At 29.1% G+C, this 19,418-nt stretch overlaps 1 protein-coding gene across 2 annotated transcripts in view; it reads left to right on the forward strand.

The window, feature by feature from the left end:
- The window catches only part of LOC135121423 (pyrokinin-1 receptor-like), a 100,696-nt gene that overhangs the window by 47,846 nt on the left and 33,432 nt on the right, over window positions 1-19,418 (forward strand). For both annotated transcript variants that reach the window (XM_064045746.1, XM_064045745.1), the window contains exon 2: window positions 11,022-12,005. In XM_064045746.1, coding sequence (XP_063901816.1) covers window positions 11,069-12,005 — 937 coding nt within the window. In that variant the 5' untranslated portion in view covers window positions 11,022-11,068. The remainder of the gene's footprint in view (window positions 1-11,021; window positions 12,006-19,418) is intronic.

The raw sequence follows: 19,418 nt of genomic DNA on the forward strand, positions 1-19,418 counted from the left end.
ATATTCGACTGGCAATCTTTCGTTTTGGTTTTTATTTTCTTTATTCTTACAATTTTTCAAATTTAATTTTTTTTTCAATTTCTTGTTTCTTTAATTCTTCGTTTCATCAACTTGGCAACATACAACACTTCGAGTTTTCATTTATAAATTTTTCAATTTTCAGATTCTCCAATTTCACCTGTTTTCAATTTTTAATTTTTCGAACTGTCGTTTTTCCAATTTTTAGTGTTTTCAATTTTTTGATTTCAGTTTCCATTCGTTCAATTTTTCTGGTTTTATAATTTTTCTTTATTTCAATGGAAAAATTTTCAATTTTGGATTTTTCAGTTTTTCGATTTGTAATTTTTCGGTTTTCAAATTTTAGATTTTTCAGTTTAAAATTTTTCAAGTTCTAGATTTTGCAGTTTTTCAATTTGGGTTTCTCGAGTTTTTAATTTTTGATTTTTGAGTTTTTCGATTTGCGGCTTTTTGTTTCGGTTTTTATTTTCTTTTTTTTTTAATTATTCGATTTTTCAATGTTTCAAATCTCAAATTTATAATTTTTTTTGTTTTTTCAATTTTAATTTTTTTAATTTTTGTTTTTTTAATTTGCGATTTTTCAGGTTTTCGGTTTTTTGTTTCCTTAATTTTTAGAATTTGATGCAAAATTTCCCCGAGTTTTCTAGTTTCATTTTTGATTTTTTTGATTCTACAAGTTTTCAATTCTTCAAATTTTCGACTGGCAATTTTTCCTTTTTTATTTTTATTTTCTTTATTCTTACAATTTTTCAAATTTAACATTTTTTTTTTTCAATTTTTTGTTTCTTTAATTCTTCGTTTCATCAATTTGGCAACATACAACACTTCCAGTTTTCATTTATAAATTTTTCAATTTTTAGATTCTGCAATTTCACGTGTTTTCAATTTTTAATTTTTCAAACTGTCATTTTTCCAATTTTTAGTGTTTTCAATTTTTTGATTTCAGTTTCCATTCGTTCAATTTTTCTGGTTTAATAATTTTTCTTTATTTCAATGGAAAAATTTTCAATTTTGGATTTTTCAGTTTTTCGATTTGTAATTTTTCGGTTTTCAAATTTTAGATTTTTCAGTTTAAAATTTTTCAAGTTCTAGATTTTGCAGTTTTTCAATTTGGGTTTCTCGAGTTTTTAATTTTTGATTTTTGAGTTTTTCGATTTGCGGCTTTTTGTTTCGGTTTTTATTTTCTTTTTTTTTTTAATTATTCGATTTTTCAATGTTTCAAATCTCAAATTTATAATTTTTTTTGTTTTTTCAATTTTAATTTTTTTAATTTTTGTTTTTTTAATTTGCGATTTTTCAGGTTTTCGGTTTTTTGTTTCCTTAATTTTTAGAATTTGATGCAAAATTTCCCCGAGTTTTCTAGTTTCATTTTTGATTTTTTTGATTCTACAAGCTTTCAATTCTTCAAATTTTCGACTGGCAATTTTTCCTTTTTTATTTTTATTTTCTTTATTCTTACAATTTTTCAAATTTAACAATTTTTTTTTTCAATTTTTTGTTTCTTTAATTCTTCGTTTCATCAATTTGGCAACATACAACACTTCCAGTTTTCATTTATAAATTTTTCAATTTTTAGATTCTGCAATTTCACGTGTTTTCAATTTTTAATTTTTCAAACTGTCATTTTTCCAATTTTTAGTGTTTTCAATTTTTTGATTTCAGTTTCCATTCGTTCAATTTTTCTGGTTTAATAATTTTTCTTTATTTCAATGGAAAAATTTTCAATTTTGGATTTTTCAGTTTTTCGATTTGTAATTTTTCGGTTTTCAAATTTTAGATTTTTCAGTTTAAAATTTTTCAAGTTCTAGATTTTGCAGTTTTTCAATTTGGGTTTCTCGAGTTTTCAATTTTTAATTTTTCAGTTTTTCGGTTTGCGGCTTTTTGTTTTGGTTTTTATTTTCGTTTTTTTTTTAATTATTCAATTTTTCAAGGTTTCAAATTTCAAATTTGATTAATTTTTTTGTTTCTTCAATTTTAATTTTTTTAATTTTCGTTTTTTTAATTTGCGATTTTTCAGGTTTTCGTTTTTTTGATTTCCTTAATTTTTAGAATTTGATGCAAAATTTCCCCGAGTTTTCTAGTTTCATTTTTGATTTTTTTGATTCTACAAGCTTTCAATTCTTCAAATTTTCGACTGGCAATTTTTCCTTTTTTATTTTTATTTTCTTTATTCTTACAATTTTTCAAATTTAACAATTTTTTTTTTCAATTTTTTGTTTCTTTAATTCTTCGTTTCATCAATTTGGCAACATACAACACTTCCAGTTTTCATTTATAAATTTTTCAATTTTTAGATTCTGCAATTTCACGTGTTTTCAATTTTTAATTTTTCAAACTGTCATTTTTCCAATTTTTAGTGTTTTCAATTTTTTGATTTCAGTTTCCATTCGTTCAATTTTTCTGGTTTAATAATTTTTCTTTATTTCAATGGAAAAATTTTCAATTTTGGATTTTTCAGTTTTTCGATTTGTAATTTTTCGGTTTTCAAATTTTAGATTTTTCAGTTTAAAATTTTTCAAGTTCTAGATTTTGCAGTTTTTCAATTTGGGTTTCTCGAGTTTTCAATTTTTAATTTTTCAGTTTTTCGGTTTGCGGCTTTTTGTTTTGGTTTTTATTTTCGTTTTTTTTTTAATTATTCAATTTTTCAAGGTTTCAAATTTCAAATTTGATTAATTTTTTTGTTTCTTCAATTTTAATTTTTTTAATTTTCGTTTTTTTAATTTGCGATTTTTCAGGTTTTCGTTTTTTTGATTTCCTTAATTTTTAGAATTTGATGCAAAATTTCCCCGAGTTTTCTAGTTTCATTTTTGATTTTTTTGATTCTACAAGCTTTCAATTCTTCAAATTTTCGACTGGCAATTTTTCCTTTTTTATTTTTATTTTCTTTATTCTTACAATTTTTCAAATTTAACAATTTTTTTTTTCAATTTTTTGTTTCTTTAATTCTTCGTTTCATCAATTTGGCAACATACAACACTTCCAGTTTTCATTTATAAATTTTTCAATTTTTAGATTCTGCAATTTCACGTGTTTTCAATTTTTAATTTTTCAAACTGTCATTTTTCCAATTTTTAGTGTTTTCAATTTTTTGATTTCAGTTTCCATTCGTTCAATTTTTCTGGTTTAATAATTTTTCTTTATTTCAATGGAAAAATTTTCAATTTTGGATTTTTCAGTTTTTCGATTTGTAATTTTTCGGTTTTCAAATTTTAGATTTTTCAGTTTAAAATTTTTCAAGTTCTAGATTTTGCAGTTTTTCAATTTGGGTTTCTCGAGTTTTCAATTTTTAATTTTTCAGTTTTTCGGTTTGCGGCTTTTTGTTTTGGTTTTTATTTTCGTTTTTTTTTTAATTATTCAATTTTTCAAGGTTTCAAATTTCAAATTTGATTAATTTTTTTGTTTCTTCAATTTTAATTTTTTTAATTTTCGTTTTTTTAATTTGCGATTTTTCAGGTTTTCGTTTTTTTGATTTCCTTAATTTTTAGAATTTGATGCAAAATTTCCCCGAGTTTTTTAGTTTAATTTTTGATTTTTTTGATTCTACAAATTTTCATTTCTTCAAATTTTCGACTTCCAATTTTATAATTTTTGTTTTTTTGATTTGAAATTCTTCAATTTTTGGATTTTTTTCAATTTTTCGATTCAAAATTACTCGCGCATGTTTAATTTTTTTCGATTTGCAAATTTTTTGTTGCTGTTTTTGTTTTAGTTATGTTTATAACTTTTCAATTTTTCAATTTTTTGTTTTTCCAATTTTAATTTTTTCAATTTTTCGTTAGTTCAGTCTTTCATGTTTTCAATTTTTCGATTTCGGTTTTTATCTTCTATATTTGTTTAGTTTTTCTTCTGCAATTTTTAGATTTCGGTGTAAAATTTCCCAAGTTTTCAAGATTAATTTTTTATTTTTTCGATTCTTCAAATTTTCGACTTGCAATTTTTCGTTTCGATTTTGTATTTTCTTTATTTTAACAAATTTCGATTTCCAGAGTTCAAATTTTACAATTTTTTTTTTTTATATGAAATTTTTGCATTTAATTTTTTTTCGATTTCCAATTTTTCGTTTAAGTTTATTATCCTTTTTATTTTTTGAATTATTTATTTTTCACTTTTTCGATGTTTGATTGGATAATGCTTATTTTTCCAATATGAAATTTTTCAGTTGTCGGATTTTTCAATTTTTCGGTTTTCAAATTTTAGATTTTCAGTTTCTCATTTTTCAATTATTCTTTGCTTTAGTTTTTGATTTGCATTTTTTCTAGTTTTTGAGTTACAGTTTTTTCAATTTTTCAAATTTTATATTTTTGAATTTTTCGATGTAGAATTTCTCGAGTTTTCTATTTTTGTTTTTTCAAATTTTCGATTCTTCAATTTTCCGTTTTTCAAATTTTCAATTCTTCAATTTTTTGTGTTTCAGATTTGCGATTCGATTTTTTATTTTCTTTATTTTTACAAATTTTCGATTTTCCAGTATTCCGATTTTATAATTTTTGTTTTGCAATTTAAATATTTTGGGTTTTAATGTTTTTAATTTTTTCAATTATTCGCAATTAGGTACCTGATTTTATCATTTTTATTTTTTCCCAAGAAGAAATTTTTCAATTTTTCGCTAGCACTTTTCAATTTTTCGATTTTTCATTTTTAGATTTTTCAGTTTCTCGATTTTTCTATTTTTCGTTTGTTCAGTTTTTGGTTCGCAATTGTTCTCATCTATAAGTTTATTTTTCATTTTTTTAATTTTTAGATTCAACAATTTTTCGATGTAGAATTTCTCGAGTTTTTAATTTTTGATTTTTCAAATTTTCGATTCTTCAATTTTCCGTTTCTCAAATTTCCGTTTCGGTTTTTTATTTTCTTATTTTTACAAATCTTCGATTTTCCAGTATTCTGATTTTATCATTTTCATTTTTTTTTATTTGTATCTTGTTAATTTTTTAATTTTTCGCTTTTTCAACGAGCTGATTTTATCATTTCCTTTTTTTCCAATATGAAATTTTTCAATTTATTAATTATTCAATTTTCCGATAGCAGTTGTTGGTTTTCAATTTTTCGATTTTTCATTTTTAGATTTTTCAGTTTATCGTTTCTTTATTTTTTGATTTGCTTTTTTTAGATTTCATTTTAAATATGTAACAAAATTATAATTTTTAAAAGTTTTCACTCTTCCAATTTAAAGATTTTAAAATTCTTCCATTTTTCAAGGATTTTAAAATTTTTTCATAAATTCGACTTTTGAATTTTGACGATTCAAAAATTTCTCAATTTTACAATTTTTGGGTTTCCCACTTTTTTGATTCGATTCGTTTTATCTTCTTTTCAATTTTTAGCTTATTTTTGTTGTTCCATTTTTCATTTATTTTGCATTTTTTAGGTTTTCAATTCTTAATTTTTCATTTTTTCAGTTTTTCGAGTTTTCATTTTTTACATTTTTATTTTTTCGGTTCTTGATTTTTGGTTTTTTAAATTTTTCAAATTTTCAACTTTTCATTAAAAAAGAAAAAGGAAAGATTGCAGAATTGTAAAATTAATAAATCAAGAAAGAAAAAGCTTAAAATTATAAAATGAAAACTTTGAAAAAAAAAAAATTAGGAAACAATAATTTGAAAAATTTAAGAAACGAGAAACTCAAAAATCGAAAAATTTGGAAATTGAGAAAATAAAAAATCGAAAATGTGAAAAAACGTAAAAAACAGAAAATGTATTGTAAAATCTAAATATGAAAATTAAAGAAAACTGAAAATCCGAAAACTGGATCTCCAAAAATTGCATAATCGAAAAATCAAAAATAATTAAAGAAATAAAAAACGAAAAACTGTGATACAAAATCGAGAAAATCAAAATTAAAAAAATTGTGAAAGTGAAAAATAAAAATCAAAAACCTGAAATATTCAAAAATCGAAAAATGAAAAATTGTAAAATCGAGAGTTGTAAAATTGAAAAATTGCAAATCGAAAAACTGAAGAATTTGGAAGTCGAGAAATTGGAAAATTGAAAAAATTATCCACTTTAAAAATTGGAAAATCAAGCAACTGAAAAATCAAAAATTGAAAATTTGAAAATGAATAAACGAAAACCTATAAAAGAAAAATTTAAAAAATAAAAGAAATGAAAGAACGAAATACATATTAAAAATGAGAAACTCAAAATTCAAAACTGAAAAATTGTAAAATCGAAAGTTTGCAAAATTTAAAAATTGTAAATCGAAAAACTGAAGCATTTGGATGTCGAGAAATTGGAAAATCTAAAAAATTATCCACTTTAAAAAGTGGAAAATCAAGCAACTGAAAAATCAAAAATTGAAAATTTGGAAATGAATAAACGAAAAACTATAAAAGAAAAATTGAAAAAATATAGGAAATGAAAGAACGAAAAATTGTGATACAAAATCGAGAAAATTAAAATAAAAAAAATTGAAAAAATGAAAAATAAAAATCAAGAACCTGAAAATATGAAAAAACGACAAATTGAAAAAGTGAAATACATATTAAAAATGAGAAAATCAAAATTCAAAACTGAAAAATTGTAAAATCGAAAGTTGCAAAATTGAAAAATTGCAAATCGAAAAACTGAAGAATTTGAAAGTCAAGAAATTGGAAAATCGAAAAAATTATCCACTTTAAAAATTGAAAAATCAAGCAACTGAAAAATCAAAATTGAAAATTTGAAAATGAATAAACGAAAATCTATAATAGAAAAATTGAAAAAATAATAGAAATGAAACAACGAAAAATTGTGATACAAAATCGAGAAAATTAAAATAAAAAAAATTGAGAAATTGGAAAATCTAAAAAATTATCCACTTTAAAAATTGGAAAATCAAGCAACTGATAAATCAAAAATTGAAAATTTGGAAATGAATAAACGAAAAACTATAAAAGAAAAATTGAAAAAATAAAGGGAATGAAAGAACGAAAAATTGTGATACAAAATCGAGAAAATTAAAACCAAAAAAATTGAGAAAATGAAAAATAAAAATCAAGAACTTGAAAATATGAAAAAACGACAAATTGAAAAAGTGAAATACATATTAAAAATGAAAAAATCAAAATTCAAAACTGAAAAATTGTAAAATTGAAAGTTGCAAAATTGAAAAATTGCAAATCGAAAAACTGGAGAATTTGTAAGTCGAGAAATTGAAAAATCGAAAAAATTATCCACTTTAAAAATTGGAAAATCAAGCAACTGAAAAATTAAAAATTGAAAATTTGAAAATGAATAAACGAAAATCTATAAAAGAAAAATTGAAAAAATAAAAGAAATGAAAGAACGAAAAATTGTGATACAAAATCGAGAAAATTAAAATAAAAAAATTGAGAAATTGGAAAATCTAAAAAATTATCCACTTTAAAAAGTGGAAAATCAAGCAACTGAAAAATCAAAAATTGAAAATTTGAAAATGAATAAACGAAAAACTATAAAAGAATAATTGAAAAAATAAAGGAAATGAAAGAACGAAAAATTGTGATACAAAATCGAGAAAATTAAAACCAAAAAAATTGAAAAAATGAAAAATAAAAATCAAGAACTTGAAAATATGAAAAAACGACAAATTGAAAAAGTGAAATACATTTTAAAAATGAGAAAATCAAAATTCAAAACTGAAAAATTGTAAAATCGAAAGTTGCAAAATTGAAAATTTGCAAATCGAAAAACTGGAGAATTTGAAAGTCGAGAAATTGAAAAATCGAAAAAATTATCCACTTTAAAAATTGGAAAATTAAGCAACTGAAAAATCAAAATTGAAAATTTGAAAATGAATAAACGAAAAACTATATTAGAAAAATTGAAAAAATAAAGGAAATGAAAAAACGAAGAATTGTGATACAAAATAGAGAAAATGAAAATAAAAAAATTGGGAAAATGAGAAAAAAAAATCAAGAACCTGAAAATTTGAAAAAACTACAAATTGAAAAAGCGAAATACATATTAAAAATGAGAAAATCAAAATTCAAAACTGAAGAATTGTAAAATCGAAAGTTGCAAAATTGAAAAATTGCAAATCGAAGAACTGAAGAATTTGGAAGTCGAGAAATTGGAAAATCGAAAAATTGTCCACTTTAAAAATTGGAAAATCAAGCAACTGAAAAATCAAAAATTGAAAATTTGAAAATGAATAAAAGAAAAATTGAAAAACAAAGGAAATGAAACAACGAAAAATTGTGATACAAAATCGATAAAATTAAAATAAAAAAATTGGGAAAACGAAAAATAAAAATCAAGAACCTGAAAATTCGAAAAACCGATAAACTGAAAAAGCGAAATACATATTAAAAATGGGAAACTCAATATTCAAAACTGAAAAATTGTAACGTCGAAAGTTGCAAAATTGAAAAAACTGCAACTCGAAGAATCGAAGAATTTGGAATTCGAGAAATTGGAAAATCGAACAATGTATCCACTTTAACAATTGGAAAATCAAGCAACTGAAAAATCAAAAATTGAAAATTTGAAAATGAATAAACGAAAAATTGTGAATCAAAATCGAGAAAATTAAAATAAAAAAATTGGAAAAATGAAAAATAAAAATCAAGGACCTGAAAATTTAAAAAAACGACAAATTGAAAAAGCGAAATACATATTAAAAATGGGAAACTCAAAAATCAAAACTGAAAAATTGTAAAGTCGAAAATTGCAAAATTGAAAAAATTGCAACTCGAAGAATTGAAGAATTTGGAATTCGAGAAATTAGAAAATCGAACAATTTATCCACTTTAACAATTGGAAAATCAAGCATCTGAAAAATCAAAAATTGAAAATTTGAAAATGAATAAACGAAAAACTATAAAAGAAAAATTGAAAAAATAAAGGAAATGAAAAAACGAAAAATTGTGATACCAAATCGAGAAAGTTAAAATAAAAAAATTAGGAAAATGAAAAATAAAAATCAAGAACTTGAAACTTTGAAAAAACGACAAATTGAAAAAGTGAAATACATATTAAAAATGAGAAAATCAAAATTCAAAACTGAAGAATTGTAAAATCGAAAGCTTCAAAATTGAAAAATTGCAAATCGAAAAACTGAAGAGTTTGGAAGTTGAGAAATTGGAAAATCGAAAAAATTATCCACTTTAAAAATTGGAAAATCAAACAACTGCAAAATCAAAAATTGAAAATTTGAAAATGGACAAACGAAAAACTATAAAAGAAAAATTGAAAAAATATAGGAAATGAAAAACCGAAAAATTGTGATACAAAATCGAGAAAATTAAAATAAAAAAATTGGGAAAATGAAAAATAAAAATCAAGAACCTGAAAACTCGAAAAAACGACAAACTGAAAAAGCGAAATACATATTAAAAATAAGAAACTCAAAATTCAAAACTGGAAAATTGTAAGATCGAAAATTGCAAAATTGAAAAATCGCAAATCGAAAAACTGAAGAATTTGGAAGTCGAGAAATTGGAAAATCGAGAAAATTATCCACTTTAAACACAGGAAAATCAAGCAACTGAAAAATCAAAAATTGAAAATTTGAAAATGAATAAACAAAAAACTACAAAAGAAAAATTGAAAAAATAAAGGAAATGAAAAAACGAATAATTGTGATACAAAATCGAGAAAATTAAAATAAAAAAAATTGAGAAATTGGAAAATCTAAAAAATTATCCACTATAAAAACTGGAAAATCAAGCAACTGAAAAATCAAAAATTGAAAATTTGAAAATGAATAAACGAAAAACTATAAAAGAAAAATTGAAAACAACAAAGGAAATGAAAGAACGAAAAATTGTGATACAAAATCGAGAAAATTAAAATAAAAAAAATTGAGAAAATGAAAAATAAAAACCGACAAATTGAAAAAACGAAATACATATTAAAAATGAGAAACTCAAAATTCAAAACTGATAAATTGTAAAATCGAAAGTTTGAAGAATTTGGAAGTCGAGAAATTGGAAAATCGAAAAAATTGTCCACTTTAAAAATTGGAAAATCAAGCAACTGAAACATCAAAAATTGAAAATTTGAAAATGAATAAACGAAAAACTATAGAAGAAAAATTTAAAAAATAAATGAAATGAAAAAACGAAAAAATCGATTGAAAAGATTGAAAAATTTGGAAGTAGACAAACGGAAAAATTAAATAAAATAAAAAAACGAAAAATTGTGATATCAGAAAATATTACCATTCTATTAACACCATATATACTGACACCTCACGCATTACGATTTAAGTATAAAAAATATATTTGCCTCGCTCTTGCTCCACTCTCCCAAAATAAATTTTCATTAATATTGATTCAGCCAGTGAACATGTCCACACATGTTAGGTCCATAAGGGAAACTTAACCACTTCCATTTCCCTTGAAACGAACTCGCCCACCTCATCTTATTGACCACTATTTTTAAACCCCTGTGTGGGTGAACACGTAAATGTAAAAGTCCACTCGGACGTTTCAGCGTCATGATAATTTTCATAAACCCGGACTTGACATATTTCCGCCGACACATGTACATACTTGAAGTCCTTTCAGTCCTCAAAGGATTAAATTCGCTCTAATTAGCTTCTCGTGTCCACCCACAATCGGTCGTAATTTGTGTTATCTTCACCTATTAAGCTCCGAAGTGCACAACTGGATCGCGTGCAAGCTCTCAGAAATCTTAGAATGTGTTAAATATGCAAACTACTAATGTCCATACTTTGCACTTCGTTTTTGTTATCGCAAATCCGGTCACGTTCTAACTGCACTTTTTATTTATTTTAGTTCCAGAGCGGTTAAATTGTGTGCTAAATTATAAGCTGAGCTTTGACAGCCGAAACCGCGTTTTCCCTTCGAAGCTTTAATATTCTTCGTTTGCCATAAATATAGAGTCGGCATGGGAGATAGGGTGGAAATACGATTTTTATTTTTTTGGTGAGTTTTACCGGTTTTTTATGGCGAAATATGACTTATTAAGGAGCGTTTGGGGCGAAATCGATAGACGCTGCGAAACATAACATTGTAGAAAAAATTTAATTCCGAGGTAGAACCCCGATATATTTTTTTAATTTAGTTATTTTGTTGCAGCCCACGGCAACCCCCACCATGGACTTCTCCCCCACCCCCTAGCCAAAATGCAGACTATGATCGTCTTGGACAAGCCTTCGACCGAAGCCAACTCCACATTCTTCCACCACGAAAACACCACCTTCTACAAGTCCACCCTCCACGAAATCAGCACTAAGCCGTCCTCCGCCCTCAACAGCAGCGACTGGGGCCCGAAACGCGACCCCCTCTCCATCGTCATCCCCATCACCGTCATCTACACCCTCACTTTCGTCAGCGGGGTGGTCGGCAACGTCAGCACTTGCATTGTCATCGCCCGCAACAAATCCATGCACACCGCCACCAACTACTACCTCTTCAGCCTCGCCATCTCCGACCTGCTCCTCCTGGTGTCCGGTCTGCCCCCCGAGATCTACTCCATATGGTCCAAGTACCCCTACGTCTTCGGCGAAGCCTTCTGCGTCATGCAAGGCTTCGCAGCCGAGACTTCCGCCAACGCCACTGTGTTGACCATCACGGCCTTCACGGTCGAGAGATACCTGGCGATTTGCCACCCCTTCCTGTCACACACGCTGTCCAAACTGAACCGCGCCATCAAGTTCATCATCGCGATTTGGATGGTGGCCATGTGTCTGGCCATACCTCAAGCCATGGCATTTGGCGTGGTGTACGAGACTCTGGCCGATGGGAGCGTGGTTGAAGATCACTGTGTCTGCATGGTGAAACGACTAGTCATACCACACGCTTTCGAAATTTCCACATTCTTGTTTTTCGTGGGGCCCATGTCTCTGATTACGGTGCTGTACGTGTTGATCGGGCTGCAGCTGCACAAGTCGACGGTGCGGCCATCGAGGGGTAATAGTGTGAAGCTGAAGCACAGGGTGTACAAGCAGATTAATCCGGCTCTGGCCAATGGGGACGCTGGAGAGAAGACTGTGGAGGAGGAGGGGAGGAAGAATTTCGCCAAGAATGCACAGGCGACGAAGCACGTGGTGAAGATGCTGAGTAAGCAATTTTGCATTGTTAACTGTATATATTATATTTAGAAATGTTTTTTTTTGAACTGTAGCCCCAAATTCTATTAGAAATTTATCAAGAAAAAAAAATTTGCCTTTCTCTACAGAATCGTATGTATGAACAAGCAGTGGCCCGCCCACCCACCCCCCTCTTGAGTCTAGTGACTATTTTTAATACCGTTAATTGATGTTACAGTTATATGTACCTCATTGGTTCTAATTTATAAGAATCAAAATAAATGTGATAACAAAATTGTAGTCCTACATTCTATTATTTGCCAATATCAAATTGAACTTTCGTCTTCAAGCCATTATGATTTTTTAAATATTATTTCTACCACTTGTCATAACTGACAACTATTTTATCTTATTGGAATCTCAGACAAATCTGTTAAACCCCTTGTGAGAAAATTGATAAAAATTGTAAACAAAGTATCCAGAAAATATTAAGTTGGTGTTAAATAATATAACAGAAATTAGAATTATATATAAAAAGAAATTTCAATGATGCTCCTCCCACTCGCACTAGCTCCACCTTAATAAATCATTTCATTGGCTCGGAGAAGAAAGGTGGCGTTTATAGATATACCAGAGTCTGTCTATTTTCTAAGATTTAAATGTTTCTTTCTAAACACTGACGGTAAAGTCGTTTTTCGCATTTAAATTAAATGTCAATAACATTCATCTTACGTCTTAGAGCCAATAAAACGCGTCATCAAAACGGAGTAGGGGTGGGTGGGTGGGGTCACTTTTGAATTTGCTTTAAGTATTAGATTCTACCACTTGTCATACCAGAACTCAGATCCAATTTTGCAGTGAATAAACTGTTAAGGCAATGAAATGGAGAAGGAAGATGGGCGGAGCTAAGTTTACATTTCTTCGGCATAGTCTTACAAGCAAAAATAGCCCCGCCCACCCGCCCCAGCCTTGTTCTTAGGAATTACTCTTAATATTGCTAATTAATGACAAACTATTTTTTCGTGTTGGAATCTCAAAAAAGTCTGTTAAATCACTGGTGAAGGAATAGATAAAAATGGTAATTAAAGTATCCAGAAAATATTAAATTGGTCTTAGATAAACATAACAAAAGTGGGAAAAAGATATGTCACTAACTCTCCTCCCACTCGCACTAGCTCCACCTTAATAAATCATTTCATTGGCTCGGAGAAGAAGGGTGGCGTTTATAGATATACCAGGGTGTGTCTACTTTCCAAGATTTTTAAATGTTTCTATCTAAACACTGAAGTTTTAGTTCTTTTTCGAATTAAAATTAAGTTTCTAAAAAAAATTGTACTGGGTTCTGTTACTTGTCAATAATATTCAACGTACGTCTTAGAGCCAATAAAACGGGTCATCAAAACGGAGTAGGGGTGGGTGGGCGGGGTCACTTTTGAATTTGCTTTAAATATTAGATTCTACCACTTGTCCCACCAGAATTCAGATCCCATTTTACAGTAAATAAAATGTTAAAGCAATGAAATGCAGAAGGAAGATGGGCGGAGCTAAGTTTACATTTCTTCTACATAGTCTTCCAAGCAAAAAATAGCCCCGCCCACCCGCCCCAGTCTTGTTCTTAGGGACTACTCTTAATATTGCTAATTAATGACAGATTATTTTATCTTCTTGGAATCTCAGAAAAATTTCTTAAACCATTGATGAGGAAATAGATAAAAATAGTAATTAAAGTGTCCGGAAAATGTTAAATTGGTCTTACATAAACAACAAAAGTGGGAAAAAGAAATGTCACTAATTCTCCTCCCACTCGCACTAGCTCCACCTTAATAAATCATTTCATTGGCTCGGAGAAGAAAGATGGCGTTTATAGATAAGGTATACCAGAGTGTGTCTACTTTCTAAGAATTTTAAATGTTTCTATCTAAATACTGAAGGCTAATTTGTTTTTCGAATAAAAATTAAAAGTTTATAAAAAAAAATGTACTGGATTTTGTTATTTCTCAATAACATTCAACTCACGTCTTAGAGCCAATAAAATGGGTCATCAAAACGGAGTAGGGGTGGGTGGGTGGGGTCACTTTTAAAATTGCGCTAAATATTAGATTAATACCACTTGTCATAGGAAACTCAGTACTCATTTTACATATAATAAAATGTTAAAGCAATGAAATGCAGAAGGAAGGTGGGTAGAGCCAAGTCTACATTTCTTCTACATAGTCTACAAGCAAGAAATATCCCCGCCCACCCGCCCCACTCTTGTTTTTAGGAACAACTATAGATATTGTTTATTAATGACAACTATATTATCTTACTGGAATTCCAGAAAAATTTGTTAAACCACTGGTAAGGAAATAGACAAGTATGGTAATTAAAGTATCCAGAAAATATTAAATTGACGTTAAATAAACATAACAGGAGTGAGAAAAAGAAATGTCACTGATTCTCCTCCCACTCGCACTAGCTCCACCTTAGTAAATCATTTCATTGGCCCGGAGAAGAAGGGCGGCGTTTATAAATATACCAGAATGTGTCTACTTTCTTTGATTTTTAAATGTTTCTTTGTAAACGCTGACGGTAAAGTCGTTTTTCGAATGAAAATTAATAAATTAAAAGAAAATTGTACAGGATTCCGTTATTTCTTAGTATAACTTTCAACTTACGTCTCAGATCCACTAAAACGAATTAGCAAAACGGACTAGGGGTGGGTCGGCGGGGTCACTTTTGACTTTGATTTAAATCTTAAATTCCACCACCTGTTTTACCAGAATTGACTACCCATTTTACAGTAAATGAAATGTTAAGACAATGAAATGGAGAAGGAAGATGGGCGGAGCTAAGTTTACATTTCTTCTATAAAGACTACAGGCAAGAAATAGCCCCGCCCACCCACCCCACTCTTGTTTTTAGGGACTACTCTTAATATTGTTAATTAATGACAACTATATTATCTTACTGGAATCTCAGAAAAATCTGTTAAATCACTGGTAAGGAAATAGACAAAAATGGCAATTAAAGTATCCAGAAAATATTAAATTGGCGGTGAATAAACATAACAGGAGTGAGAAAAAGAAATGTCACTGATTCTCCTCCCACTCGCACTAGCTCCACCTTAATAAAACATTTCATTGGCTAGGAGAAGGAAGGTGGCGTTTATAGATAAGATATACCAGAGTGTGTCTACTTTGTAAGTTTTTTAAATGTTTCTATCTAAACACTGAAGGCTAAGTCGTTTTTCGAATAAAAATTAAAAGTTTATAAAAAAAATTATACTGGATTCTGCTATTTGTCAATAATATTCAACTTACGTCTTAGTGCCAATAAAACGGGTCATCACAACGGAGTAAGGGTGGGTGGGCGGGGTCACTTTTGAATTTGCTTTAAATATTAGATTATTACCACTTGTCATACGAAACTCAATAACCATTTTACAGTAAATAAAATGTTAAAGCAATGAAATGCAGAAGGAAGATGGGTGAAGCTAAGTTTACATTTCTTCTACATAGTCTTACAAGCAAGAAATAGTCCCGCCCACCCGCCCCAGTCTTGCTCTTAGGGATTACTCTTAATATTGCTAATTAATGGCAAACTATTTTATCTTCTTGGAATCTCAGAAAAATCTCTTAAACCATTGATGAGGAAATAGATAAAAATAGTAATTAAAGTGTCCAGAAAATGTTAAATTGGTCTTACATAAACAACAAAAGTGGGAAGAAGAAATGTCACTAATTCTCCTCCCACTCGCACTAGCTCCACTTTAATCAATCATTTCATTTACTCGGAGAAGAAATGTCGCTTTTATAGATATACCAGAGTGTGTCTACTTTCTAAGATTTTTAAATGTTTGTATCTAAACACTCACGGTTAAGTCGTTTTTCGAATAAAAATCAAAAGTTTATAAAAAAAATCGTACTGGGTTCTGTTATTTGTCAATAATATTCAACTCACGTCTTAGAGCCAATAAAACGGGTCATAAAAACGGAGTAGGGGTGGGTGGGCGGGGTCACTTTTGAATTTGCTTTAAGCATTAAATTCTACAACTTGTCATACCAGAACTCAGATCCAATTTTGCAGTGAATAAACTGTTAAGGCAATGAAATGGAGAAGGAAGATGGGCGGAGCTAAGTTTACATTTCTTCGGCATAGTCTTACAAGCAAAAAATAGCCCCGCCCACCCGCCCCAGTCTTGTTCTTGGGGACCAATCTTAATATTGCTAATTAATGATAAACTATTTTATCCTCTTGGAATGTCAGAAAAATCTGTTAAACCACTGGTGAGGAAATAGATAAAAATGGAAATTAAAGTGTCCAGAAAATATTAAATTGGCTTAAATAAACATAACAAAAGTGAAAAAAAGAAATATCACCAATTCTCCTCCCTCTCGCACTAGCTCCACCTTAATAAATCATTTCATTGGCTCGGAGAAGAAAGGTGGCGTTTGTAGATAAGATATACCACAGTGTGTCTACTTTCTAAGATTTTTAAATGTTTCTATCTAAACTCTGAAGGTTAAGTCGTTTTTCGAATAAAAATTAAAAGTTTATAAAAAAAATTGTTCTGGATTCTGTTATTTGTCAATAACATTCAACTTACGTCTTAGAGCCACTCGAACGGGTCATCAACACGGACTAGAGGTGGGTGGGCGGTGTCACTTTAGAATTTGCTTTAAGTATTTGATTCTACCACTTGTCATACCAGAATTCAGATTCCATTTTGCAGTAAATAAACTGTTAAGCCAATGAAATGGCGAAGGAAGATGGGCGGAGCTAAGTTTACATTTTTTCTACATAGTCTTACAAGCAAAAATTAGCCCCGCCCACCCGCCCCAGTCTTGTTCGTAGGGACTACTATTAATATTGATAATTAATGACAAACTATTTTATCTTCTTGAAATCTCAGAAAAATCTGTTGAACCACTGGTGAGGAAATAGATAAAAATGGTAATTAAAGTGTCCAGAAAATATTAAATTGGCCTTAAATAAACATAACAAAAGTGGGAAAAAGAAATGTCACTAATTCTCCTCCCACTCGCACTAGCTCCACCTTAATAAATCATTTCATTGGCTCAGAGAAGGAAGGTGGCATTTATAGATAAGATATAACAGAGTGTGTCTACTTTGTAAGATTTTTAAATGTTTCTATCTAAACACTGACGGTTAAGTCGTTTTTTGATTAAAAATTAAAAGTTTATAACTAAAAATTGTACTGAATTCTGTTATTTTTCAAAAAAATTCAACTTACGTCTTAGAGCCAATAAAATAGGTCATCAAAACGGAGTAGGGGTGGGTGGGCGGGGTCACTGTTGAATTTGCTTTAAACATTAGATTATTACCACTTGTCATACGAAACTCAGTACACATTTTACAGTAAATAAAATGTTAAAGCAATGAAATGCAGAGGGAAGATGTGTGGAACTAAATTTACATTTCTCCTAAATAGTCTTACAAGCAAAAAATAACCCCGCCCGCCCGCCCCTGTCTTGCTCTCAGGGACTACTCCTAATATTGCTAATTAATGGCAAACTATTTTATCTTCTTGGAATCTCGAAAAAATCTGTTTAACCACTGGTGAGGAAATAGATAAAAATGGTAATTAAAGTGTCCAGAAAATATTAAATTTGTCTTAAATAAACATAACAAAAGTGGGAAAAAGAAATGTCACTAATTCTCCTCCCACTCGCACTAGCTTCACCTTAATAAATCATTTCATTGGCTCGGAGAAGAAAGGTGGCGTTTATAGATAAGATATACGAGAGTGTGTCTACTTTCTAGGATTTTTAAGTGTTTCTGTCTAAACACTAACGGTTAAGTTGTTTTTCGAATAAAAATTAAAAGTTTAAAAAAAAATTGTACTGGATTCTGTTATTTGTCAATAACATTCAAGTTGCGTCTTAGAGCCAATAAAAGGGGTCATGAAAACGGAGTAGGGGTGGGTGGGCGGGGTCACTTTTGAATTTGCTTTAAATATTAGATTATTACCACTTGTCATACGAAACTCAGTACCCATTCTACAGTAAATAAACTGTTAAAGCAATGAAATGCAGAAGGAAGATGGGTGGAGCCAAGTTTACATTTGTTCTAGATAGTCTTACAAGCAAAAAATAGCCCCGCCCACCCACCCCAGTCTTGTTCTCAGGGATTACTCTTAATATTGCTAATTAATGACAAACTATTTAATCTTCTTGGAATCTCAGAAAAATCTGTTAATCCACAGGTGAGGAATAAATTAAAATGGTAATTAAAGTGTCCAGAAAATGTTAAATTGGTCTTACAAAAACAACAAAAGTTGGAAAAAGAAATGTCATTAATTCACCTCCTACTCGCACTAGCTCCACCTTAATAAATCATTTCATTGGCTCGGAGAAGAAATGTGGCTTTTATAGATAAGATATACCAGAGTGCGTCTAATTTCTATGATTTTTAAGTGTTTCTATGTAAACGCTGACGGCAAAGTCGTTTTTCGAATGAAAATTAAAATTAAGAGAAAAAAATTATACTGGATTCTGCTATTTGTCAATAACATTCAACCTACGTCTTAGTGCCAATAAAACGGGTCATCACAACGGAGTAGGGGTGGGTGGGCGGGCACACTTTTGAATTTGCTTTAAATATTAGATTCTACCACTTGTCATACCAGAATCGAGATCCCACTTTGCAGGAATAAAATGTTAAGCCAATGAAATGGAGAAGGAAGATGGGCGGAGCTAAGTTTACATTTCTTCTACATAGTCTTACAAGCAAAAAATAGCGCCGCCCACCCGCCCCAATCTTGTTCTTACGCACTACTCTTAATATTGCTAATTAATGACAAACTATTTTATCTTCTTTGAATCTCAGAAAAATCTGTTAAACCCCTGGTGAGAAAATAGAGAAAAATTGTAAACAAAGTATAAACAAAATATTAATCTGGTGTTAAATAAACATAACAGAAGTTAGAATTATATATAAAAAGAAATATCAATGATGCTCCTCCCACTCACACAAGCTACTTCTCATTAAATCATTTCATTGGCCGGAGAAATAGGACGATGTTTATTATTGTACCACAGTGTGTCTAATTTCTATAATTTTTAAATGTTTCCATGTAAACATTGACGGTAGAGTCGTTTTTGGAATAAAAATAAAAATTTTATAAAAAAAAAATCTACTAGATTCTGTCATTTGTCAATATAAAACCCAACTTACGTCTCAGATCCAATAAAATGAGTCACCAAAACGGAGTGGGTGGGGGTAGCCGGGGTCACTTTTGACTTTGATTTAAATCTTAGATTCTACCACTTGCCATAGCAGAATTCAGTTACCATATTAAAATAAATAAAATGTTAAGGCACTGAAATGGAGAAAGAAGATGGGCGGAGCTAAGTTTACATTTCTTGTATATAGTCTTACAAGCAAAAAGTAGCCCCCCCCACCCGCCCCAGTCTCGTTCTTAGGGACTACTCTCATTATT

The sequence above is a fragment of the Zophobas morio genome, unplaced genomic scaffold, assembly GCF_036711695.1.
Source record: "Zophobas morio isolate AGI-343-1 ecotype UQ-CSIRO unplaced genomic scaffold, CSIRO_AGI_Zmor_V1 ptg000580l, whole genome shotgun sequence".
In the NCBI taxonomy this organism is placed as follows: domain Eukaryota; kingdom Metazoa; phylum Arthropoda; class Insecta; order Coleoptera; family Tenebrionidae; genus Zophobas; species Zophobas morio.